Below are 27,272 nucleotides of genomic sequence, written 5' to 3' on the forward strand. Positions count from 1 at the left end.
CACGACATCCCACTCACAGCTGCCGCTTGCTCTGCTGGAGGCCGGAGATGCCGGGGCTGAGCACAGAGAGGGGCAACCCCGGGACACAGTGGGAGGCGGCGCTGGGTGACACCAGGAGGTGGCCCCCGGGGACACACGAGGGTAAGAGGTGGCCCTATGGGACACGATCAGGTGAGCGGGTGGGGGGGGAAGGAGTGTCCGTTGGGCACGTCCGGAGCGGCCCCGCAGGGGGCTGTCCCGAAGCACAACCACCGGCGGCGCGGCCGTCGATGCGCGGCCACGCGGCGGGGCCGGGCGAGGGGGCGGCGCGGCGGCGCCGAACTACGAGCCCCAGCGTGCCCCGCGCCGCGGCCTGCGGCGTGCGCCTGCGCGAGGGGGCGCGGCGGGGAGGAAGCCCCGCCTCCGGCGGCGGCAAAAGGCGCTGTGGTTGGCCGGCGGCGCTGCCGCTCAGAGCGGGGTCGAGGGTCAGAGTGCGCGGAGGTGAGTGGCGGTGTTGGGGACTCGTGGTGCGGAGTGTGTGCGGGGCGGGGGGGCAGGGCCGGGCCGGGGCGGCCCCCGCCGCGGGGGGGGACACGGCGCTGCGGGGCAGCGGGCGGCGGCACGGCCGCGGCGGGGCCCGACCGGCGCGGGGGCCCGGCAGGCCTGGCGGAGGCGTGGGGCCGCTCTGGCCCGGGGCGGGGGGTGGATGCCAGGCCCGGAGAGGGGGCCGCGGCCTGGCACCCCTCGCGGCGGCGGGGTCTACGGCTGCCCGCGGCCGGGGCGGTGCGGGCGTGAGCCGGGCTGCGGGCCGGGGCGGGGCGGGGGTGTGGGGAGGCCGCTGGGGCCGGGGGGCGGCCCCGACCCGAGGAGAGGATGAGGGGCGGCGGGCAGGCTGGCGGCGCCTCGTCCGCTCCACACCGAGCCCCGGCTCCTCTCAGCTGGAGCCCGCGGCCGTCGGGCCCTCCGCTCCCGGGCTCTGCCTGGGTGGCGGTGGCAGCGGCACCCCAGGTCCCAGCCGGTTGCTGTTAAGACTTGAGGAAGGGAAAAAAAACACCTACCAGGGAGCAGGGGCCGCAGCAACGGGGATTTTTGATGTTCCTTTTGGGATGTGGAGGTTCACAGCTGGAGGTGATGGGGGAGTAGGAGTTTTGATTTATTCTTTTTCTGTTTTTCTTTCTGTGAGATTGAACTGATCACCTGTCTCAGATCTTGAGACTGAAGTAAACTTGTGAAGGCTTAGAAGTGCAGGATCTGTTTGTTTCCTGACTGGCACTAGGAATTTCTTCTGTTCTGTTCTTGCTGCTGTGCTGTTACAGGTGTTTCTTCTAAACTGAGATGTATGAAAAGGTATTGTCATTAATGGCTTATGTTCTGTCTCTTGCAAGTCCTGTGGCTGGTGGATTTACATGGTCATTGCTGGCCTGTTTGCTAATAGGTCTGAGATTTGCTTTTCTCCTTTACTTATCTCTTTTCCTTATTGAGCTCTTGGTTTCAGAAATGGGTGGATTGACAGCTGTTGCTTAGACTGAACTCTTAATATTCTTTCATCTGCAATGCAAGGGACCAGCAAGGTTTTTCATAGGTTGATGCTTGCACTGTGCCATGGGAAAGGTGAGGTACGCAGGGCTCCAGACAGGTACATCTCAAAGGCACTTGCCCCATCAGATCCTGTTAGGCAGTTGTTTGAGGATCTTAATTCTTTTTAATGGTAACTTGAATTTATTTTATGCTGTAGGTGCTCTTTGCAACATTGTAGCATCTCTTATCACTTGATGTTAAAGTTGGTGTTTGAACTTCTATTTCCAAGAATGAATGATCTTAAAACAAGGAATCTGTTGTAAGTCCGGTTGGTTACTCTTCAGTGAGTGGACTTGGGAAATTTAAGATATTTTTGTTTCCTTTTTCAAGTACTGAATTCTGGCCTTTGCAGCTGAATTTTCCTGTTAATTCGTAGTGTGGACTAAATGCTTGTCTTGTTTCAAAGAGTGGTTCTTGTTCCTCCAAAACTTTGGGCTGCTCTACATGAATTGGTTTGTGTTTGTTTGTTTTTATTTAAAAGGTTGCTGTTTATAGCCAGATAGATTTCAGTGTTACCAAAATCCAAAATAAGAAACTCATTAAAGCATTAAAAAAAAAGCTTGTGTGTTTGATGCTAAATAAATAAGTCCTTGGATTGAGTATACACTGATATGACCTAAAGTTTCTGCTCTGCAGTTGAGAGATATTCAAGTTTGATTCCTTTAGGAGGCCCAGTTACAGTTGTTTTGGTGCTTATCTTGTTTTGGGTCTGTTAACTGGTAAGCCTTCACTTTTCTAATTTATTTTTTTTTCCTACTCTTAAATTTTGAAAATGGAATTCTGGAATAAACTTAAATGTGTGAAGCTTTTGCACTTGACTCTGCCCCTGTATTTTGGATCCTGTAGCCACCTCCAGTACAGGGCAAGAGACTGTAGAGTGCAGTTCTGGAGAGGTTCAGGTACATGGTGTGGGACCAGCCGCTGTGGCTGAGCTCACCGGAGAAAGCTGAAGGGCTATTAAGCAGCTATGCATTTGTCACAAGCCTGTCCTTGGATCTGAAGCACATGTTAATGCTGGAGATTATTGTCCCAGAGGTTCCTGGTGTTTTGCTCTGGTAGAGCTGAGCTAATATACCAGCCTGGTGTAATGGCGAGCAGGGGAGGGAGGGGAGAAGAGGACAAGCTGTGGCTCTTAAAGCATAACCTGGAGCAGAGGTGCTGGCTGTTGCTGCTAAATACCATTTGGCAACTTTTGTCTCCCTTGAGAGAAGTTACCTGTGCTGGCCAAATGCCAGCTTAAGAAGTTGTATTTTCTCCAGATACATTATGCAGGTAAAGATACTTCACTCCCTTTTTTCTTTTTATTTTATTTATTTTTTTATTTCAGCTGTATTTGTTGCAGTTGTTATTTTTTCTGTGGTTGAATATTAGGGTTAACATCTTCTCTGGCTGGTTTTCTGGTCTCATTGAGGCTGGGTTGTGTGGGAATAACACCCATGGTAGCTGCAACCCTGCTTGGTGCATTTGCCTGTCTACCAAGACAGAGTTTTGGCAGAGTGCTGCCTTTAACACATCTGGAGTTCGTTTGTGACGATCAAAAGTGAACAGTGTATTGTGCAATGCAAGTGTTGTCTCCCTGAATCCAGACTGAGATTCATTTGGAACTCTCAGGTGTTAACTTTCAACTTCGTTTTTCAGATAATGAAGGTGTGCAGCTGTATAAGTGGTTTGAACAACTGTGGCATTCATGTGTATGAAAATTGAGTAATTATGCGTGCTAGATTCCATTAAACAAAGGGTGGCCTGCTATGTCTCCTTTCCACTAAATTAGGCCAATATGCAGTAGTAGCTTTTACCGACTAGAAGTGTAGTAGCTACAAATCTCTTAGTCCTGGCACCAGGGGCTCCGCTGTGGATTGAAGGCGCTGAAATGCCATATATTTCAGAACTCACTTCAAAGATCAAGGCTAGGGAAGTTATAACGCATTTTAGTTTTCGTTCATTTTTGACAGCAAATGGATTGACCATTGGAACAAGTTGTCTGAAGGCAGAGGGGAATCTCCATACTTGATGCTGCAATCCAAGGCCAGAAACTTTTCTGAAAGATGTTCAAGCCTTTGGGCTCAATTCAGGAGTAATGGAGTGGAAACTTTATGGCCAGCATTACATGAGGTTCAGACAGGATGATCTGATGGGCTTTCTGATGTCAAGTTTTATGTGTTTATGCTGCTAGAGCCAAGATACCTTCTCCATTTCTTGCAAAGTGCCATCCCAAGTGTGTGTGCCCTGGTTGGAGTTTGTGGTTTGGTGAGTGGCTGAGCCAGCCAACAGCTTCCAGTGGCTCATGTCCCTCCTGCCCCTGTGGGCCTGTCCCCTCCTCTGAGCTTTGGCACTCCTCCAGCCTGGCCCTGAGCTGATTAGTCTCACTAAACCAGCAGGAAACTATCTTGTTTTAATTGGGTTTTGTTCTGGCTGCATTAGCCCTTTTGTAGGTTCCTGTGGCTGAATCGGCTCTCAGAGAAGCTCAGGAACTGGTGTAAGAAGCCAGAGAAGCTCAGGAATTGGTGTGAGGTAATCAGCAGGAGAGTAGGACTGACAGGGAAGGACAGACCTGCCTCCTTTGGCTTTATCCTGGTACATTTTCTTATGGCTCCCACACAGAGGCAGGAGACTGGACCTAGAGGGTTCTTGATCTGATCCTCTGCAACTGTTCTTATCCTTAATACCAAATCCACTCTTCCACTGCGTCTTTCCAGTCCCTTGCTATATGCATCTCTGTTGTTGCTTCTTTGTTTTAGTTTTTATTTCCTTCTATGTTTCCTCTAAGTGATCAGTCCTTTTGCTGCCTGGAACCTCTTCAGACTCCAGCTTAGACCCGTTTGCCTCTACACAGTTACTCTTGGAGAAGGTTTAAAAATACACAGCAAAACCTGTCTTAGGAGACCAGTCAAGGAGCTGACTGAAGTGGGTTGCGTGATGGAGGCGGCCTGATAAGATTGGAGTGGAATTGTACTGCGCATCTTTGGGATGGTTCCTGGGTGGTGCGTTTGGATGAGTTTGCATCCTGCTGCTGTGGTGTCTCATGTGGGTTTCACTGTGTTGTCAAGTGAACTGAGATGTGTTTGTTTCCAGCCCCGTAGGGTGCAAGAGCCCCAGCAAGTGCTTCACTAAGTAATCAGTGCCTTCGGCCTCGCTCATTGTGATCTCACAAGCTGTCATGTCTGTGATGTCACAATGGAAGAGATTCTGGTGCTCTTGACGTAGCTGACATATCTGGTGCCTTTGACACATCAGCCAAGGAATGCAGCAGGAAGAATGAGCTCAAGAAATGGGAGAGACCTTCCTTAACCTGAGTGCCCTACATCCTCTAGTGAACCCTTTCCATGTTCACTTATCTCTTCTATAACACCTGTACAGAGTGAATTATGTTTTTAAATTGAACTACTGAGATGCAGGTACCTCCTGGATGAGCAGTTGCCTGACTTTGTCCCTGTAACCCTCATTCTCCTCTGCTGTTACCCTCACTTGTTGTATTGTACCCGATTTTAGACTGTAAGTTCTTGAGAACAGGGTCCTCTTCGTCTGTAGCGGGAAGAGGCTGGGTGCGATTGCGGAGTGCTGTAAGAACAAAATGATTGATGCCAAGTTGTATCTGGGCTGAGTGGTGATGGGACAGCATATAGGTGTTCGGTGGCAAAACTTTGGGGAAGTTATGTTACAGATTTTCCAAAACATGGGCTTGGTTGTCTAGCAGCGCCACGGAGAAACCCAGACAAAAGTGAAGGGAGTACAACCATGCCAGTGCACTGGATTCACGTTCAAGGGATGATACTGTGAGGTTAACAAATTAAAGAAGCAAGTTTACCTGTCTAAAATCATGTTACATTATTAAAACAGTTCTAAAAGCTTTGTGTTTTGTTGTTTGTTTTACTTTATGTATTTGTTTTTTTGTAAGTTTGGATGGTGCCAGTTGATAAGCTGGTTTTGTTCATAGTCTCTTGTTTCCTGCCTTGTGATCTAGCCAGGTGCTGTCATTTTTGGATTGTAGTTTGTCTAATGAAATATTTGGGTTTAGGTTAAGGTTGATTTTTAAAAAAATGGAGTTATCTCTATTGTTCTTCAGTTATATCTTCACACAACTGAAATATGGGCTCACATTTGACCTCTGAGTATGGATTTGAACAGCTACCAAAGTGGAAGTCTTGCCTTTTGTTATACTCTGTTCCAGGTGTTGCTAAATGTATGCAATTTTGTTCTACAGAAAGCATTTTTATTACCCTATCTTTTTACTCTTTATATTTATAACTTAATAAAACAAGCCACTATAATTTAATAAAATAAAACAAACCTGACGTACATTTTGGATTGGTTTTGGTCGCTCTAGCATTGAGTTCAGTTGTCTGTTGGAGGCCAGGAATCGCAGCTGCCCCTACCCAGGCTTTGCACAGGGAAGAAACTGAAGCAGACGACTCGCAAAACTTGCTTTTATTTTTTAATTTTAGTTTGCCTTTTAGTGGGGTTTGTTTAATTTTTAATACAATGGAGGGCCATACTTCAATAACACAAAGTAGTTTAACATGTAAATGGAGGCCCTCATAAAGTATATAATTCTTTGGTTTGCCCCTCCAACCTGAACTTCGGTGTTTTCTTTCCTGCATCAGTTTATCAAGCTGGACAGTGAGGACAAATATTTTTGTGTTAAAGGCAAGCTGCTAAATTTGTGCCTTTTGCTGCCAGGTGGTTGTAAGAAGTAAATATTCTTATGTGCAAAGACCCCATTAAGCTCAAGTTCACAGGTTAATTTGTCTCTCCGTTGATGAATTTGAATTCTCTGCCCCTTGCATGGTACACATCCTGTATGTGGTTTTGGGGGTGTCACACAGGTGGGGGAGAGCACTGGCAATGCCTTGCTGCCTTTTCTCATGGGTGTCCTTCACGGGGCAGGAGCTCCCCATCCTGTTCTTTGCTGCGCCTGGTTGTCCTGAAGCGGGTTTCCCGGTGGGAAGCCTGGAGCCGGCAGCCGCTGGTGCAGACCTTCTGCTCCATGTTGTGTGGAGCCCCTGGCAAGCTGATGGCTACTGCTGGCACTTGCTTTCTCCTGCCTTTCCGTGCTTGCTGGCCATCAAACTGTTAAGCTTTAGCATCATGTGCTGGGGCCACCAATAAGCAAGAGCCATGGTCAGCCTGAACTTTTCCTCCTCCCCGCAGCTGATATCCAGAGCTTTTTATTAATTATTTTTTAAAGCTGCTGATTATAGCTGATGCCACGTGTGGTACGTGCTGTTATACAACATGTAACATGAACTTTATCTTCTAGCTGAAACCCAGCACACGTGGCTGTTTCCCGTGTTATTGGGTGTTGCAAATGTAAAGTGCTGTCACAGTTTCCTAGGTCTGTGTACAATCTGTCAAAATCATTCCTGAGGTCCAGCCTCAGTTCATGGTCCCATTACGTTTCATACGTATCTGTGTAATGAATTGGAGCTGTGTGATATGAAATATTAACCTAGTAGGGTTGAATGCCAGATGTGACAGCTTGCACTGTCTGAGATTATAATCTGACCCTGCGTGCATAAGAAATATATATGTGGTGTTTTATGTAGGTTTGGAAATGGAATTACTGAACATGTGGTTTTATATGGATAGAGCCAGGTTTCTAATTTTTGAAGCTGCGTTGCTTGCATTGTTGTCTGTTGGAAGAAAATATGGGATAATTACTAGCGCTTTGCATTGTCATAGCTGTTATAAATGCTCTGCATGACTTCTAATGAAGTGTGTTTGCTCACCAGCTATCTTGTGCTCTGAGGCACTCTGACCTTGCCAAAGAAGATGATGCGAGGTCTTCCCAGGGCACCTAGAGCAGTGGCTGGGTAAACACGCAGTTAAAACTTAATTTGGCTGAAGGTGCAGAGTTTGCAGTGGGGTTGCTCTTATTTGTATGCTGTCTATGTAGAGGAATCGGCACGTAACGCCCCACGCGCGCCCCTTTGTTCAGAGCTCTGGCTGTGGTGGGGAGGAGGGTGTGCTCAGGGTGGGACCCTGATCCTCTTGTTAGACATGGACCTCCCGCAGAAGCTGTCAGTGTAAGCAGGCACCAGATGTTGGCCGTGTCCCTCTGCTGCTGTCCCACGGTACCCGTGTGGCACAGCCCTGCTGGGCTCTGGCGGGGGGATGAGCCCGACTCCTGTCGAGATGAACGCTTGAACTTTGCCGCGTGGGCTCGGTGACTCGGGGACATCGGCACAGCCTGAGGATTCCTGGGGTTCATGTCTGATGCCCTCGTCTTGCCAGTTAAGATACATTAGAGAAGTACTTGCTGTGTGTGGATGGATAATGTATGTTTTCTTGCCTGTGCTTGATATAGGGGTTGGAACCTCCCCCACGCCAACTGTGTATTTTACTTTATGCAGCAGGCTAAAGACCAGGTTTTATCACAACTAACTTAAAAGCTGCTTTATTTGGAGATATTATATTTGTTGTGACAGGCCTTTAGAGCCATAGCCAGTAACTTGAAGATTTAAAGCATATATACCTTAAATATCTCTTATCTGGGGCAGGTTAGAAGTGAATATAACTAACTTATATTTGGCTGTAATGCATTTGTTAATGACAGTAAAAGCTGTAGGTGGAAAAGCAATAGATAGAACTGAGCCCACAATGTTGAGCTCTTTGTTATGGTTTGTAACTTGAGTTTTCAGTTTTCCAGGTACCTGCTGCCTGACATACCGCTTTAATAAAGTGATCAGCCCCCCAAAACGTGAAAGCCATAAAGTGGGGATGTGTTTATGCCACAGAATTGGCAGCATGGGCACTGGCTCCATCATAAATATCTCGACTCGTGTGATTTTTGCCTTTCACTCAAAACCTTGGGAAGGGAAGGTTACCAAACGCGTGTTTACCCGAAGCACACAACCTGCTCAGCTGCAATTATCTCCTAATCTGGTCCTTCCGAGTTTCTCTGGTCTCGCAGGTAAATACAGATTTAGCCGTTATTCAAGGCATATTATTTACCTCATTAAGTGTGTGTTTTGGCACGTGCATTATTTACCTGCCGGACTAACGGATGGGGGAGAGCAAACGCTGTCTTTTGTGTAAACAGCAGCTTTGTTCGCAGGTGGCGAGCCCCACGTCTCGCCCGTTTCGGCTCCGTGTCCTGTGGCGGGTGCTCCCTGTCCTTCCTGGCGGAGTGAAAAGGGAGCGCAGGCGCAGGGCACCGGGCGCGGGAACCAGGCAGGTGGCGTGTGGTGCGATGGAGCTCTTACCTGGAGCCACAAGCAGTGGGACCAGCTGTGGGAATGGATTTAAATCTCCATGTCTATGTAGTAAGGTGTGTGTATATATTTATTTTTATATATATATATATACACACACACAGTTAGAGGGGGTAATCATCACAGCAGCTTGTTGTGATTTGCCTGTTTTCTGCCATCAGTCACTGTACCCAGCTGTGTAACACCTCCCTGAGTTTGGCTTGAACTCAAACCAAGAACTGTGTGTCCGTGAGCAGCTCCAAGGCTGTCCCACCTGGGGCACTGACAGCCCTGTCGAGTTTTTCTTGCAATGTTTTAAAAGAAAAAGGGTAGGAGGGAAATTCAGTCTCACATGGATTATGTGATTTATTAAATATCATTTGTTAAATAGAAGTATCAGAAGGTGAGAGCTGGGTGAGGTTTTTCTTTGGGAGAATGACTGTATGCTGTAGAGCCCTGCTTGCATTTTACAGTCCCTGCAGTTCATGTGTGGGTTTGTTGAACTAATATCCTCTTCTGAGAAATACCTGGAGTAAGAAATTGAGTGTAGCACTAGAGGCACATCTCTGAGAAACCTCGTACACAGAGCAAATGAGAACTTCCTTGCAGAGGAGCCTTCCAGCCCCAGATGTGTACATTTGTAATGGAAATGGGCAGTTCCGGTGTGACTAACAGGTGTTTTGGGGCCAAGCTGTTTGGTTGGGTTGCAGTGTTGGTATGTGTATTGCTGTATTTAAGTCCTACCATGTATCAGAAGTTGCATTGACAAAAAGCCTACTCAGGAATTTCGATGGGGTTCAGATCAGGTTTTCTCCGTTTAAGTGGTTTGTGTTGTGTTCTGCTTTGATAAGGTTCAGCACAGGGATGTGATCTGGTGCCTGGAGCCGTGACTGTTGTGTGTCTCATATTTCTTAATTTAGAGCTATTTGCAGAGGTTATTTTCCAGTTGCCTGTGATTCTGAACGCTTTGAGCTCAGTCCAAATGTCATCTGTCGTGCTTAGAGCAGGTTACGGTGTTATTTCAGGTTCGCAATGCTGGAACTTTGACCGGGAAGCACAGAGAGAATCCCTGTCAGAGGAGGACAGTGAGGAGATACTAGCAGAGATGTATGTGTGCATGAGTAACGTGAGTCTGTCTTCAGTTTCAGATGCCTCTGGATGTTCAATGATAGCACGCCTCCATACTGGAGCAGCAAAGCTTCCCCAAAACTTACTTCCAAGGGCAAGACAAGCTGTGTGCTCCCTCCTCCCGCCTGGTGTTCTCAAAGGGTACAGCTCCATCGTAAGCAGGAAACTGGCGTCCCACGGCTTTGGAGCTTCCATGGCAGCAATGTCATCCTTCCCTCCACAGAGATATCACTACTTCTTAGTGCTGGATTTTGAGGCTACATGTGATAAACCACAGATTCATCCTCAGGTAAATAGTCAATCCTGTTAATTATCCACTTGCAATGTGCCGCTGCTGTTGTGAGAGGTGGAAGGAAAAAACACGGTACTGGCTCGCTCATTTTCTCTGGTTTGTAGCACCTCCTTTCTGTTGCTGGTCCTCCAGGGCTCTTGCCAGTCACCTGCTCTTGGAAGCAATGCCAGGATTGTTTGATGGGAATGAAAGGAAGGAGCCTGATTTCCACCAAGGAAGTGACAATTCACATGTTACCAAAAACATATTTTAATCATCTATGCCTGTCATCTGCCTGAGATGGAGAGGGTCTAAAAAATTTTTGGCTGGGAACCTGCACTAGTGAAGTACTCATGGCAGCCTGGTTTGATTCTTCGAGGAAAAAGACTGTTGGTAGCAAACAACTTTAGGAAAATAATAGCTTTGATTATATGAATATGTGCAACATAATGGTGTTTTGAAGTAAGGAAGAACAATAGTTTGGAGCTACCTGATCTTGCTGAAGTTGTCTTGCCTGAGTGTTCACTCTGGAGTGTGATGAAATATGAGCATTTCAGCTTCAGAGATTTTTGCAGTGGCCTGCTGCTTGAGGTGTACAGAGATCCACAGTTCTTCCACAGTAGCACAGAGGATATTAGTAAATATCTTTTCAGTTGTCAGGAGGATGAACATAGTTTTTCCATTAAAATTAGAAAAAACTTGATATAAAGAAAGAGACAAATATTGGGTTGGTAACGAATAGACAGAATTTCTGAGGCTCTGTATTGAACTCAGACTTCTCTAACAAGGAATTGGCCTCTTACTGGTATTACCGGTAATACACTCCTTAGGTCAGAATAACTTCTGTTTGCTTTGTTTGGAATATACTAGAGGCTGAGTGGTTTTCAGTGTGATACCCCATTACGGAAGAGTCTCAATAACAGTGTGTTCATTTCCCGATGCAACTGTGGTTTCCTTTGGGCTTGTCCTGCCAAAGGATGCTGCAGGTTGGGACCAAATTTGACTCCTCTCCTCCCTGGTAGTGCCTTGGCAAGGGCCACCTGTGTCTCATGTTTCCTGAGAAATGGGCAGCAAATTCCCTGCCCTTTTGGTGGGTGTTTGTGGGAGATGGTTGTGGCTCTGCATCCAGTTCTGCTGGCAGGGTCTTAACCGCTCTCCAAGTGAGATGTCAGGCTATTTCTCGCACGCTCCGCCTCGGGTGCACGGACCTGTCAAAGCTGTAAATTGGATCTACCTTGTCCCTTTGGATATGGGTTTGGTCTGTGCACATTTTGATGCAAAACCATGATGCATGTGGAGCTGGTTTACAGCTGGCAGTAAAAAGGAGCATGAGTGGAATATGATTACTACTGTTTTAAGGAGCTTTGTCCCCAAGTCCTTGCCAGGGAAAGTAATGGTCTGGGCCGATGCAGATCTGCTATATATTTTGTCGGTGAGATAGCACCTTTAAGGTGGGGATGTTCTTCAGTGTTGTTTTTCCAGTCTGCTGTGTTCAGTGCCTGTCTGCATCATATCACGTGTGGAAAAGGCTGTCAGTCCTTCATCCCCACAGACAGATTAGTTTGACAAATAAAGGCATGGCCTTTGCTGCATGGGAGTCAGGTAACTGGAAAGGCTGAAGGTGCCTGCCAGAATCAGGCAGCTTTATAAAATAAGACTTTAGTTGATGCCCCTGCCTACATTTTACCTTTCTGCTGACCAGCATGGCTTTTGTCCTCCTCACTGCTGGGCTGTGTGTCATGGTGAGCAAACTGTGCCCTGTATTTCAGCAATGCTTTGTGTGAGGTTTCAGTGGCAGGACCCGTCACTGGAGCAGTGGCAGACAGGATTTGGAGGGTTGGTCTGAGGGCAGACCTGGGAGCTAAGAATGATCGGGTGACGATCTTCACTGTGATCCTAATCTTTTTTTCTGCTTTTGTTTTAGTACCTGCAAAATAGAAGTCTAGATACAATGAAATTCAAATGCGTTGCTATTTGATGAGGAGGCTGCATATACAGAGCTAAGCTGTGATCCGGGCATAGCTGTAAATTTAACCAGATCAACCTAAAAGTCTTGCAGAGTGCACTTGCCACTGTGCAGCACACTTCACATTTCTCATTAACTGCTCTTCAAAATATTCCAGCTTCTTACCAGGAACTGATGAAAGAACTCTCTTCTACACTAAAGTCACTGCTGTATCTGCTCCTCCTCCCACTGTATTTACTCGTGCTCTTCTGCAGGGCAAGTCCTTCACACTCACTTGGGAGCCCTGAAGACTCCTGCATTTCCATTCTCTTTCACACTGCCTGACCTCCCTCTGAGGTCTTGTGGTGTGGCCTCTATAATGTGAACCGTGGGGTGTCAGGGACAGTGGTGCCCCCCTGGGAAGCTGGCTGTGTCATGGCCAGGACCACTGGCCAAATGCAATGTGGCCGCTGCTCTTTGCTTTACCGCTTCTGGGTCGGGCACAGGGACTTCTTCATGTTCCCTGCCCTATACCCGCAGAGAAACGGCAGCATCCTTGCAGACCTGATGGCTTTCAGCAGAAATGCCCCTAAATCAAAGTGCGTGTTTATATGCATAAAAAGAAGCAGCTTAGCTTCTGTTTTTTGTGGGTATATTTATGAGTAATGAGACCATCCCAGAGAGAAAAGAAGGTGTGAGGTTTAACCGCATTGCTCTGGATGGATAGATAGAAAAACCTGAAAGAATAGAGGCACAGTCTGTGTCGTGCAGTGTTTTAGCCAGCCGAAGGTCAGTAGAGGTTGGCAGTAAGGGATGTTTATGGCCGTCCCCTAGCATCTCTTTAAAGCTTACCTTGTGCATGTGGGATTTGATCCAGAGCCCAGTTGGGGTCAGGTGAGAGCTGTCATTTGGTTGGTGGACCTCAGACCATGACAATGGTGGTGTGCTTCATTTTTCAGCTCTAACTCTGACTTTTTTTTTCCTTTACTGTCTGCTAAGAGTCTTTAAGTACCTGCTGCTTTTATACGCTATCAGCCTGTAGAGCTGGGTATATATAGTGCTTTAGCTACACAAGAGGAGATGCATTAATAAGTGGGAGTCTTGCTCTTTTGTCCCTTTGTCCTTGTATACACCAGTGTTTATGGTGGTCAGTGCTTTCAGTGACTGTGTTAAGGAGCTCCCCAGGCTCAAAGATGAAATAAAATTCAAACTTTGTGTGTTTGCTGCCTAAAAGTATAAAGGAGTATTGGACCCCTGACCTGGCAGAAGGAGCTGGACCTTGGAGGTGCTGAGTTGCTAAGTGAGCTTTTGGTAATGGTGAAGCTACTTTTTTCCATTTTATTTTTTTCCAGGTAGTTGAGTTCAGTGTCTCAGATTCACTCAGATTTGATAAATCAGTTGGGAATTAGAAATTTGCCTCTTCCAAACTCTCTGTAAGAGGAAGGTATGAAATGTTCAGATCTTCTAACTGCTGACAGGGGTTGTGACCAGAGGCAGAAGAATAAGATGTTTATGGACAATACTTTCCTTGTTCTCTTAAACAGCACATTTTAAATACAAAAATATCTTGATATTTTTCATTAGTGTATCCCGCATACTTCAAGTTAGTGTAGTGTGTGTTTTGATTGTTATTTTAGGGGAATATTTAGTTATAATTTCTGTCAAATAAATAATAATATATACATAATAATAAATACAGAACTTCGTTCACCATTTCAACATAAAAGTGTAAACACTGAGACTGTGAATAAGCATATGTTCAGTTACTAATTTAAGTATATAAACAAATCTGGATGATCGTAGTACATACCCTGATTGGCAAAAAAGCATGTTCACAAATTGGGGCCAGCCTTTCTGTAAGGCAACATGAAGTACAAATGCACAGCGAGGTTAAATTGGGTTCAGGCTGTGTTTCTGTGAGTGCTGGTGTAAAAGAGCATTGAAGGTGCTTTGCCCTGAGCATCCGTCTTGCGGTTGTGGCTGGTGGGGGCGAGCAGGTGCCGCTGGATGCTGCAGTGATCGCTGCCCATCGCCGCCCCTGCTGCTCTACCTGTGGTCTCGTTCCCATGACAGGGACAGCTGAATGATGTGTCCCTGCTCCTGAACCGCTGTGATTTATAGACTGACCTCGTAATGGGAATGGATGTTGATTTCCACCCAATTTAGGCTGTAGCAACAGATGCCGAGCTCTTTGCTCAGGGTGAGTAGAGAGGAGATAGGGAAGCTGCCTTGGGGGCTGTAGCCTGGGCTCAGAGGATTTGTTAGGAGGAGTATGTCCCCAAAATCATAAACGTGCTGTGGGAGGAGGTTACGGAGGGACCGCCGTGTGCTGGGAAGCGGCCGCCTTCGATGCTCTTCAAGCGGCGTGCAGTGGAGCCTTATCAAGGCAATTCTAGCTGAAGGCCAGATGGGAACGCACAAAGGTGGCTCGCGAAGTGGTGGAGATTGTCACAATCCTACCCAGAGGCAGATAATGGACATGAGACCATGCCTACCTATTCTATCTAGACATCCCCATGTAACAGCTTTCTCCTTGCACAGTTTTTGTGAGGCTGTTAAGCTCAGTGCATTAGAAATCACCTGCCAAAACCTTTATTAAGGATGACCGTGTATTGCTGAAAAGTGAAGAAATTCAGGCTTGTTTCCCATGGCAACTTTAACTCTGTGCTCTTGTGCGAAAGTATAACAGTGGAATATTAATCTGCAATTACCTGTCTTCATGCAGCTTAGGCCTGGGTGTAGTTTTAAATACCTAGTTCTCAGTTCAGCTTCTTCCAGTGTTGTTTCTAGAGGAATGCTGTTAAAAGTGCACACAACACAGTCACTTAAAGCCTTTTTAATTAATTTTTACTAAAATAAGTAAAAATAAATTATCATCTCTGCCAATTATGGTTGTTGTTATCCCATTCGTATGTTGAAATGCTTTGAATTCTTAGATTGGCAGGAAATATTCCATACAAAAGCTGTTTCAGGTGGGTTTTTCTGTTCTTGTTAAGTTTTTGGACAATCTTTTGAAAAAAATAAACCACAACTTTTTGAGGCCTTGTAGGTGAACAGTTAAAAATGTTGCAAAGGACAGATGAATATCCATAGCTCACCATTCTACATGGTGCATCTGAAATTAAAGAGATGCTGTTCTTTTTTTAATCGTAATTTCTGTGTATCGTGTGCTTCGTTGCAATTCTGTTGGACTGATGTGAAATCTTCTTTTGACCAATATGGAGAAGAGTGTCTTTATTTTAAAAAGGATGTAGAGAGAAGACCAGTGTTTCGGAGGTGCTTCTGCAGGGTCCAAGGCACCAGGTGCAGGGTAACCCCAAAATCTGTGTTCTCCCTAGCAGTCATTTTGCCTTGGAGACCTCCCTTGTTCTCCCATTAAACGGGGCCAACCTTGCTGTGACCCATGTGAATCCGACAGAGTGGGTTATGGCTTCAGGCAGCAGAATTAGCGGTATTTATTTAAAACCTGACGAGCTAGAGAACATCAACAGTTACTGAACCTAAATCTCCTGGAGAGCACCACAAGACCACCAGGCAAGTTGTCTGATGTATGCAAAAGAGATTCAAAGCAATTTCTTATTGAAAGGTATAAACCCAGCATTATTATAGCAACAAACCTAAAATACCAAGGCACCCAGGTGGCCAATTGCTGCAGTCCTAACCTGACCCAACCTGCTCAGCTTTCGGCTGGTTATTGACAGCCCGATGAGATGACTACTTTAAAGCAATCAGTCACGTTGCCCTTTCCCTTGCAGTGTGCGGAGACCCCACATCACTTATGCGTCCTGGCGTGCAATTCCCCACCTGTGCTGTTTGAACGCTGTATCCTTAGCTGTACAAACATTACACATCGTTTAGGTGACAAGTTGCAAAGTTAAGTAGACTTGTTGTTACAGCGGAAAGCAGTTGAGCGGCAGTCACCCTGAAAAGAAAAGATCCAGGCTGGCTCAGGAATGTGCAAGCCCGCTGTATTGTGTTTAAAGGTCTCTTTGCCTCTCCGTAAAGCCGCTGATGAGGGTAACGTGTGCCGCTGGAAGTGTTCACACCACGTGCGTTTCTGAAGCGAAGGGAACGTGTCACAGGTTTATATGTTCTCTGCCCTTGTCCTGCCGTGTGCGTGGCCCTGTGTGGTGACCGGCAATCGGTCCGTTCTGGCTGCTGTTTCACAACCTCTGAGGCACGGGGGGTATTTTCCATCCATCCCAGCATGATGTGTTAAAAACAGGTAGTATTCTTCCATGGTGTGCAGCATGGGACACTGCTTTCCAGGCTACTGTTGGAAAATGGTCTTTGCTGCATTAGGGTCATCTTTTCCTACTTTCGAACAAAACCTTCCTCATGAAAGAAAGTGCAGCTCAGCTTTTTTGGTGAGAAGGGCACAGGAGTTGCGTAAGTCTCATGCTTTTCTTCCTCTTAGCGCCAAGCTGGCTGGACAGCTGTTCCTCTATTGTCTTTGTTGGTCTGTGCACTTGTTAGCTGGCAAAATAGCTCTTCGTTACGTTATTTAGTTCTCTCTGCCAGGCAGCAATGCATTGTCACCAGGAGCTAGTTGTGATGTTTGTAAAACCCCGGCTGTTCATTTACATGCACTAAGGTGCCCTTTCTACCCAGCCCAGATGTTTTAGTGTTGCTGGGAACATTGATCGTTTGTGCTGCTCAATAGCAGGTGAGGAGGTTGGGTCTTGAAATGATTTGATAATTCTGTAATGGGGACTGCACAGGCTGGTTGCTCGCTGTAGAAATGAATGGATGTGAAAGAGGATATAGTGTAGTTGTCATTTTGGAATAAAAAGGTTATATTTGGGAATGTGTGTGTAACCTGGTGTGAATACTAAACTTCCCCAAAGAGTCAACTTAAATTGGTGGTGTTGGCTCTACCAGTGGAGATTTTCGGAGTGCATAACTATGTGTTAGTAGTGCTTGAAGAAACAAGTGGAAATGTTGACATCTGTTGGTCTATATTTCTCATTCCAGGTATGGAAAGAGGAGAGAGGTTCTGCCTTATTCGTGATGTCTGGATGCTGCTGGAAAGATCAAAATAGCTTTGTGGGTTTTGGTAGGTGAGCTGATGCTGATGTTGAGAGGCAGGAACCAACCTGAGAGCAAAACACTACCAAAAGTTTTGTTCAGGATGGTGGGACAAGGGTTGTGAGCCAGCTGTAGAGATTTCAAGTACAATGACAGCTATGAAAGACCACAGTGGTAAGTTTAGGGGGAAAATGTCATTTGCGAGACATGTGGATCCTTCTTTTCTTGGCCCTGTAAGAAGAGATCTCAGCTTGGGAAGTGTTTCACTTTAAAATCCATACTTCAAAAATAAACACCAAACCAAACCTGAGAGCATTTCAAGAGCATGCAAAAGAGAAACAGTGAGTGTAACCAGGGGTCTGCAAAATGCAACTGTGAGCGCAGGTGGGATGGCATTGGGGTTGTGTTCATTGCAGTGAAGAGAAAGGTATGTACGATGAGGCAATGTTCTGGCTTGTGTCTGCTGTGGGCAGTCATGAATTTAAACAACAGCAAGGGAAATTCTGATTAGACATTAGGAAAAACTTTCCGATGATAAGACTAATGAAACGGGAGGATAGAGTGCCTGGGGAGCGCGTGAGTCTCTCTTATTGGAGTCTGTAAAAACAGCCTAGACAAAGTCAGAAATGATTTAGGGGGAGGTGATGCTGCCCTTGGGCGGGTGCAAGGACTGGATGTCTCTCTTAAAGCTCAGGCTCCTGGAGGCATGTGATTAGATGGGAATTTCAGCTTCTATTAAAGAAAGAGAAATGGTCCCTCACCCTCGCAGTTGTAAGGAAGCACCTGAAAACAGGAGTCAGGTTTGATGCCAGTGTAGAACCTGAAATGCAACTCAGAATTCATCTCTGAGGAAATCCAGGCTTTGACATTGGGCTCCAGTGGCTGAGTGTTGGGGGCAGGCAGTGAGGCTCACCTAAGAGAAGCGAGAGGAAGAAACCTTGGCTATTCAATGATCGGGCAGCAGAATTTATCTTCACGTCATCTTATGCCAGTGTTTCATGATCTTTCCATATTCACGCCAGTTCTCTTGTGTTTCGATTTTGATGTGTATTTCCCTTCACGCTTTTCTGGGATATAACAGTTGTTTAAATGCATTAAATTGTTGGGTGTGTACTACATATGAGGTAGTGGTGGAAAAATAAATGTGGGGGTCAGGTGCTTTCCGAAAGACCTTTTGACAGAGTTAATCAGTACACAGAGTAACTTACCCAGGACAGAAGCACTGAGAGAGTCCTGATTGTGTGTGCAAGTAGAGATCCCTTGGAACCTCCGCATGGCCCTGATTCAGCTCAAGTCCTGCTGTCCCCCACTGCAGAGGCGTTGCCTTGATGGTACTTGGTTTGGTTAGTTTAATACAAATTTAGAAGTGGGGAAAAGACCTATGAGGTCATTCCCCCCTTTCCCCGAGGGCCGGTGCAAGGTTGCTCACTTGGAAATGGCTTTAGTTACAATAATAATTAAGGCTGAGGATGGAAGCTGGGGAGGCAGATCTGTTAGGCTAGTGCTGTCCTTACTATGTCCCTTTTCCATTTTAATTGCCTTGGAAAAAAAGGAAAATCACAAGGCTTTAAAAGCTCTGATTCTTCCTGCTCTTCAACCCCCCGCCCCCTCCCCGATCTTGGAGGCATCAACTCTCATCTGTCAAAGTGTAAATCAGCAATTAAAACACAAACAGCGAAATGCCAAAGATGACCCGAAGCACAAAGCAACTGACAAACAAGTCCGGACAAATCGGCGGATAATTTATAAGCATTGCCCTAAAATCTAATTATTTGGCAATTCGAATTTGCAGCCGGCCAGGGCTGTGCAATAAATTTAACCCGCCATAAATTATTTAGGAGCAGCCTGTGGTGTAAATCAAAAACACGAGTGTTTGTTTAAGAAATAAGCTCCTTGTGCATAAAGTGTTTGGTGTTGGATTTTTTCTTTAAAAGAGAGGGGAAAAGCATCCCTGAACAAAATGAGCCGGTGCTGAGGCTGCGTCCCCTCCATGGACGCTCCCTTGCCTCTTCTGCCTGTACCTTTTTGAAGGTGTAAAGGAGCGTTTTGGTAGGAAGTTTTATGTTTTTCCTCCTCAGAAAAAATCCCTTTCTCTCAACGGCCTTTGCTTGTTTTTATTGCGTTTTGAACAGTCAGCTCTGATCTTTATGGGCATCTTTTATTCTTGTGTTTATTAAACTTCTTCTCATGGGGGTGGGCATAAGGGAGAAATTATTCTCTGGTAGTTTTTGAACTGAAAAGGCTGCATGGTCGTCTTCCAATACATAAATCAGTGTCCTCAAGTGTGCCCCGTCCACTTTGTATATGGGCTTCTGGATTAAAAGGTTTTGAGAGCTGGGAAGTTCTTGCTGGGCACTGTGTTCCTTTTGTCTAATGATGTTAGTGCTCCCTGGATCCAACAGGATAAGCAAAAAGATTCCTCTGTGGGAATTAGTGTAATTTCAGATGCTTTCTTTGAACTCCAGAAGATTTGTCTGTCACGGGATATTATTTAGTGACTATACTTGTGTGCTCGTTCATTTCTTTTATTAGCCAGAAGATCAAGACGGCTGAATTTGTGCATCCCTGCTTGGGAGTTAAAGGAAGGGGAGTTTTGTTTAGGATGGTTGGGTAGGGAAAAGCTGGGTTTATAGCGCTGCTTTCACGTGCCCTCATGAATTTTTCAAATCCCTCTTAAAAAGGAAGGCCCTAACCATTGTGCAGTTACCCCGCAGCCTCCCGACACTGCTCAGTGCATGGGAGCTTTGCACCTGGGATATTTATTATTATTATTTTTTTGAGGGAGGATGTTTTTATTTATTAAGGCAAAAAAAACCTGAGCAAGCAGTCACCCAGATTTGCTTGAAACACTGTGAAATCATAAATGCAAGATTGTTGTAAAAAGGGTGGACCTGGTAATGGATCTGTACAAGCTGCCAGCTCTCTAGGTTCCTATTGTTCCCGTGTTTGGGAGCGCAGCTGAGGGGAGGGACAGGGTGCCGATGTCTTTTTCTTTAAGCGTGTTAATATTGATTTTAGAAGCTCTGTGTTCCAACAATATAAATGCAAATGCCTGTAATTGGGAGCCACGTGCAGAATTTTCTCAACAGAAAACATGTTCAACTTTTCATGACAATGAAAGGAAAATAAAAAGGTGCTTGCTTATTTCTGGTGGTTCAAATCCTGGATTTCATTTCAAGTTACTTTGCAGTGCTAAATAAAATACCTAATTACAGTGCTTGCAAAATTCAAATGAGTACATAGAACAGTGTAGGGGAAAGGGACCTGGGGGTCCTGGGGACAGCAGGGTGACCATGAGCCAACACTGGGCCCTTGTGGCCAGGAAGCCCAATGGTACCTGGGGTGGGTTAGAAGGGGGCGGTCAGTAGGTCAGAGAGGTTCTCCTGCCCCTCTGCTCTGCCCTGGGGAGACCACACCTGGAATATTGTGTCCAGTTGTGGCCCCTCAGTTCCAGAAGGACAGGGAACTGCTGGAGAGAGTCCAGCGCAGGGCAACAAAGATGCTGAAGGGAGTGGAGCATCTCCCGTGTGAGGAAAGGCTGAGGGAGCTGGGGCTCTGGAGCTGGACAAGAGGAGACTGAGGGGTGACCTCATTAATGTTTACAGATATATAAAGGGTGAGTGTCAGTAGGATGGAGCCAGGCTCTTCTCAGTGACAACCAATGGTAGGACAAGGGGTAATGGGTTCAAACTGGAACACAGGAGGTTCCACTTAAATATGAGAAGAAACAACTTCTCAGTGAGGGTGGCAGAGCCTGGCCCAGGCTGCCCAGGGAGGTTGTGGAGTCTCCTTCTCTGCAGACATTCAAACCCGCCTGGACACCTTCCTGTGGAACCTCAGCTGGGTGTTCCTGCTCCATGGGGAGATTGCACTGGATGAGCTTTCCAGGTCCCTTCCAATCCCTAATGTTCTGTGATTCTGTGATTCGTTCTTCTGGTGGCTTGTGGCTAGTTGCAGCCTCTGGATACCCACAGCATTTTTTCAGCACATCCATAACTTCTGGTTGTGCTATAAGGAAAAGCTGGTGGGGCGGGGTGGGGGGGGGGCGGGTAAGAAAACCAAAAACAAACCAAGAAGAGACTTAGAAGCCCCAGGCGTTGTTGGCACAAGCCACTGCTGAAGTTGGAACGTGGCTGGAAAGGTGCGAGGATCTCAAGGTTGTATTTACAGATGATCAGACTGATAAAAGAAAGGAGATAGCAGTGGACCTCCCCTTTTAGTTCCCTTGTGCTGCTCTCCTCCACCTTTCTCACCTGGGAAGAAGCAGCGAAGGTCCTTGTTGGTGGAGATGGAGCTGAGCGCGTGGAGCTCACCAGGCTGCTGTGAAACGTGAGAGAGCACCCGGCTGCCTTCCTGCTTCAGCGGCTGCTGGGGGGCCGCGTGTGTGTGTCTAAGTGCTCACCATTTCATAATAATTACTAATGAAATTCTAGATCTGTAATAACATTTTGGATATCTAAAACAAACCATATGCTTGTAAAAAGAAAAAAAAAAGTGGAAACAGATCAACTTTGAGCCATAAATTCTTCATAATAGAGGCCTCTTTTTTTTTTTCCACCCCCCCCCTTTCTGTTTATGTTTGATAGATATTTTTATTTCTGCTGGAATGTCAACTCTTAATTTCATGATGTATCATGGGCTTAAGAAAATTGAATTTAATAAAGGCAAAAGATGAATGGCACCTTTAAAGGTCCCAACACTTGTCTTTATTAGCAGGACAAACTGCAGGGTCTCCAAACACTGCTTCTCTCCAAATGAAAGTTTAAATGAAAAGTACAGCGGTGTCACAGGTTAAATTTCATTGCAGGACTGGCTAACATCGTTAGTGAGGAGTGGGGCTGATTTCATGGGGCTGGTATCTGTTGCCTTAGATACCAGTGGAGCAAACACTGCCAGAGACTGGAAAAATCTCCGCTATAGGAAGCGTGCAGATAAACAGCCTTTTAGGAAAGGTCCTTTAGCACTTGCTTCAAAAACTGACCAAATAAGCCCAAAAGAGTGGCTGCACTTTCTCCTGAGGTGCTCAAGTCACTCCTGGGGTTCCACCCCTGCTCCTGGCTGCGCGCTTCCCACAGACCTGCGATAATTCTGGATATTGTTAAATTTTCCACATTTTTTTTTTTTTAGTACAGCTTTTTATTTCCTCTGTCTGCCTTAATCCAGCCCTCCTGGAAGTGCTTTTTGCCTTTGGTTCTGGAAGGCGAGGGACGCCTTTGTGTATCAGATCAGCGGCAGGGCTGTCTTTCAGTCTTGCTTTGCATCCAGCTGCTTGATGGCCCCTGAGGATGTTCGTGGTCCCTTAGGACCCATCTCCACGTTTCAACACAGCCCTGCTGTGATATCCAGCCAGCGTGTGTCCCTCTCCAGGAAGGGGAACACTCATCTCACCCCACTGTGGGCTTGTTCACCTCCACGGTCACCTCCTGGGTGGGCTGCAGACCTGGGGGGTAACAAGCTACCCCAGTCTGGTTTGAAGGATGGTGTGGTGTTATCCAGGGGTTAAGCCTGGCTCTGTTATAGCATCCTGTCTATTGGCTTCAAACTTTGCGGTCCATTTTCCTTCTGAACAGAAACTTGCAGCACTTGGAGCTTGCCTGGGATAGCCCCTTTGAGGGAAGGTCAGCTGTGTCCAGTGTTTCTTTCTCTGAGTTTCTTGCGTTTCTGTGGGTCCTCCTGGGTGGTTGAGGCCGGTGAGTTTGCCTGTAGCACAAGCAGCAATCCAGGTGATGCTCAGGTGTTTTGCCACTGTCTTCCTCCCTTTCCAGCCCACGGGTGGAGTTTAATCTCTTTCCTGGGGAAACCTGCTGACTCCCGGTGGGATGCACCTGGGTGGCTGAGCCTGGTGAGTTTGGCTGTACCACAAGCAGCAATCCAGATGATGCTCAGTTGTTTTGCCACTGTCCTCCTCCCCTTCCAGCCCACGGGTGGAGTTTGATCTCTTTACTGGGGAAAGCTGCTGACTCCCGGTGGGATGTCACAGCGGTGGGGAAGGATGTGCCCAACCCGCTCTGCCTCCACCTGCACAGCACGAACCGAGCGCGGCACAGCCGATCGTGGGGAAATGGTTAAGCCCTGCGTATTCTGCAGTTTGACTGCTGGGTGTTTGCACCTGGGCCCTTCAGGACTGTTAACACTTCTTTTTCCTTTAGCTTTCCATCCCAGCGGCACGTGCTCCCCGCGTGCCCGGGGCCGGGCTGCGTGCCTGCTGCTTGGGGAGCTGCTCCGCTGTGGCCACGGGCTCCGTCCACCGCGGAAATGGGGTGTTCGTCCTGCTTATTTAAATCACTTGTTGTTTCCATTTACCCACCCAGCTTCTCGCCCTCCCTCTGCCCGCTGGGCTGGTGATGTCATCAGCCCATATATATGACATCATTATAATTTCCGCCTGCAGGTCATGGGGGTTGCAGCCGGGGTCCAAAATCTGTTTTAGTTCCTCCGCAGCGGCTGCATTTTCCACATGCTAATTTTACTCACAGGAGTTGGATTTTTTTATTATTTCTTATTTGTCTCTTCCAGATGTTTTCAGGCAGGTTTTCTTTTTTTTTTTTGGTTGTTGTTAAACTAATTCCATTCATTTTTTAAAAATTTATGAAAGCGCTAATAAAAATGTCAAAGTGGTAAAAATGTTAGCTTTTGCTCTGCTTTGATTAAATTTTGCAAACTGTTTTTGAATATTAAAAAGCAATATTTTTTTTATTCTCTCTCCCTCTCTCTGTTTCTCTCCAGAAGTGATTTGAGAGGCTTGTTGCATGGATATCACTCAGCGGGCTCATTTGCACTCCAGAACCTTGGTGCCATGCATCTCTATTAAATAACATAGACAAATTATTCTTTAAAGACACCAAACAAATTGTCACTTCTCCTCTTACATTAAACTGGAAGGAGGGGAGAAGGAGGGGGGTGAACACAAAGGATTTTATCGCTTTTATTCAGTGGTCGTCTTTTTTAATTTCATGTATATTTTTTAATAATTGAGAAATCCATCGCAACTGGATTTGTTTAAACTTTTTATTAACAGGTCCATGTAAATTTTTGATTGCTGATTATTCAAATAATTGAACATTCTTCTGATGAAGGAACATTTTTATTTCCCTATCAGCATAAATTGGCTACAAAGAGGAAAATTAAGCAGGGCTTTCTCCCATGCCACATCCCATAAGGATGGATTGAGGGGGTGGCTCTCAGGGAGAGCCGTGCTCCTCAGCATCTCCTGGGAAGCAGGTGCTCCATGCAGTAGCTCCTGTGGTGTGTCTGGTGTCGGCCTCCAAAAGGACAGCAAGCTGGAGAGCGTGGGACTGGTTTTGGGGAGGGCACAGCCCCTGGGGTGTCCCTGCTAAAACAGATGTGAGCCCATTGCACGGGTGTCTCTGTGTTCCCCAGGTGGTGCTGGCACATGTGGGTGGTGCCAGATCCCCCTCCTTAGGCTGGGCTTGGGCAGCGAGGTGTGTGGTTGCGGTGCTGAGCACAGAGATGTCCCTGCAACCCATCCCACTGTGATGAGCATCCGCGCCATCCTCCTCTGTGGCACTGGATGTGCTCTGTGCTCCGACGCCGCTTTCTCCCTCCTAGTGCAGAGCTTCATGTCAGACTTGGTTTTGTTTGGGACTGTTCAGGCTGCTCTCTTTACAGCCGGCTTGCTAGGCGGGATCATTTCCAGCTTCATTTTTTTGTTTGTTTCGAATGAACAGCTGCTTTTCTTTTTGCCCTATTCAGGAAATCATCGAATTCCCTATCCTGAAGCTGAATGGCAGGACGATGGAGATCGAATCTACCTTTCACATGTATGTTCAGCCTGTGGTGCATCCCCAGCTTACGCCCTTCTGTACAGAGGTAAAGTGCAAAGGTTCCCTGGTGCTCCAAGAGTCTCCTTGGGAAGCAGTTTCCATTGCACCAGGGGTTGGGTTCGCCTCCTCACAGAGCGGCTGCAAGGCCAGGGCAATCATTTTTTGTCATTGCAGTAGCATTTAAAGACCTCAGTTTAGATTTGTAAATAGCTATGATCTGCTAAGACCAATTGCATTTGCAAGTAACCAATGTCTTCCTGGGTGACCACAAAATAAAAGCACTCATGTTAGCTGATACTCAAAATCCTGTAGCCTCTGTGTGATTTTGCCATGGTGCTCTTTGGTGGGGAAGGTCAGAGAGACTGCGGTCCAAAGGAGAAAGTGTTATACTGCTGCGTGGTTCAGAGGCTCTAAATGACTCGCCCATTGGGGTTTGATGAGTCCTTCAGAGTGGTGGGGTAACTCACATCTGTATTTTTAAGACTTTCTTTTTGATGTCGTGCTTGTGGGGCACTTGAAATGATTGCTGGAGAAGTGGCCTCTTGTTACTTGGTTACTCTGGTTACCGAGGACAGCTGCTCTCGAGTTGTGCCCCTGTTTCTCCAGCTACAGGTGGGAGGATGGAGGTGGAAAATGTGATCCCTGATAGTTCAAAATAGGGAGGCAGAGCTTGCGGGGTTTTGTTGTTGTTGTTTTGTGTTTATTTGTTGTTTGTTTGGGGTTTTTTTAATTATATTTTCTTCATTGAACACAAGGTTGACTGTTCCTGCAAGTGCATTCTTCCTCCCTGTTGTAGCCATTAAAACAGTTTCTAAGCTCCTTTTGCTTTGAGCTTTTTTCCTGTTATTCTACTATTTTAATATTGCCCATCTCAGTGACTGACGTAACTGGATATGGGGAAACAAGGTACCCAAGTTCTTTATTCTGTCCTGGTTTCATCCAGGATCATCAGCACCATGGTGGGTTTTCCCTGACCTCTGTAGCTGCAGGTTTGGGTCTTCAAAGTGCTTGTCCCGTGGGTACTGCTGTGATGAAAAATGACTCCTCTGTGTTAGGTGGAGTCCCCTCCAGGACCGACCAGCCCCTTCTATATTTCCACATTGTAAAAGCAAATACTTCTTTTTTTTTTTTTTATTCTCTTGTAACGAAAAACCAGCTGAAGGTTTTTTATTTAAACTTCAGGAAAAAAAAAAAGACTAAGAACAGAAAACATTATTCCCAGGAGAGGGGCTTTCAGAAAGCTATAAATGTGTGAAAACAGAGGGCTATAATGGAAATGGTTTTGCAATCTTAATACTAGAAGGCTGGACAACTACTTTGGCTGTCCTTATCCCCATGAGACTGGCTGGATATATGCTTGTGCAAACGTGATAAATCTCACAGCTTGTACCTGATCTTTCCTAACAGCAACATCATCTTCTAGAGTAGAGCCCAAAATGTCCATTTTGCATGTCATCTAAATGCTAGGCAGAAGTAGACTCACTTATTAACTCCCACCAAAATTCCTTTTTCTGGAAATTTCTCTGTTGTGTCCTTCCCTCTGCTGCTAAAGGCTGCAGCTCTGGTGTCGCTCAAGAGTTTGTATGGCTGTCCCAGCTGAACGGAGCCTTCAGCCCACCACAGCCTGAGGACATTGAGAGCTTCTCTGGACACCAACCTTGTGACAGAGGCATCCAGCTCATCTAATGCGCCCTCACCACGCTGCTGGTTTCTTTACCTTCTCTTGCTCTCGGGAACCTGGAGCAGCTGTTTGTGTCACTGCAGGTCCATGTCTCGTGCCTGGAGACCATGTGCGTGTGCTGGATGTGCATTTACAAGCGTCCCCAGGGCAGCCGTGGGTGTCCTGGCTGCAGTGTTGTGCTGCAGATTCTGCAGCTGACTCTGGTCTGGTGTCTTGTGGCCAGAGTTGGATAAAAATGGGCAGTGCTGAGGCCAGCAGGCAAAATGATCGCAGAAGCCCCACCAGTGTGTATCGGTGGCACAAAATGGTCCGATTCACCAGGTTTGGCAAGTACTTGGTAATTAACAGTGTGGAGTGGGGAGCTGGTTTTACTCGTAGCCTGGAAGCCCTGGGCAGCCCCCACTGTAGCTGTGCTGCTGGGTGCACAGTGCGGCCCCTGTCTCTCCCGGCTCGGGGTCCCCCTGCGTGTTGCTGGGGCTGCTCTGAGGTCCAGGGAGCGGGATCATGCTGGAGGGGTAACGGCTTGTACCTGGGCCATGTATTTGGGGCTGACTTTGAAACCCAGCCCTAAGAGCCACAGGTGAGCTGGTTATACTGAGGACCTTACTAAACAGTTGCAAAAATATCCTTTCCTATTTGCAGCGGTTTTTTTGCAGAAGTTGTAGCGGCTGCGTAGAGACCTGTGGGG

The 27,272-nt window shown here is 46.6% G+C and overlaps 1 protein-coding gene across 1 annotated transcript in view; it reads left to right on the forward strand.

Annotated features, from left to right (window-relative positions):
- Positions 1-388: 388 nt before the first annotated feature.
- The window catches only part of ERI3 (ERI1 exoribonuclease family member 3), a 132,572-nt gene continuing 105,688 nt past the window's right edge, over positions 389-27,272 (forward strand). The window contains exons 1-3 of the mRNA XM_065842550.2: positions 389-480; positions 9,890-10,164; positions 24,833-24,949. Of these exons, the coding sequence (XP_065698622.1) occupies positions 9,913-10,164; positions 24,833-24,949 (369 nt within the window). The 5' untranslated portion in view covers positions 389-480; positions 9,890-9,912. The remainder of the gene's footprint in view (positions 481-9,889; positions 10,165-24,832; positions 24,950-27,272) is intronic.

The sequence above is a fragment of the Patagioenas fasciata genome, chromosome 6 (assembly GCF_037038585.1).
Source record: "Patagioenas fasciata isolate bPatFas1 chromosome 6, bPatFas1.hap1, whole genome shotgun sequence".
NCBI classification, from domain to species: Eukaryota; Metazoa; Chordata; class Aves; order Columbiformes; family Columbidae; genus Patagioenas; species Patagioenas fasciata.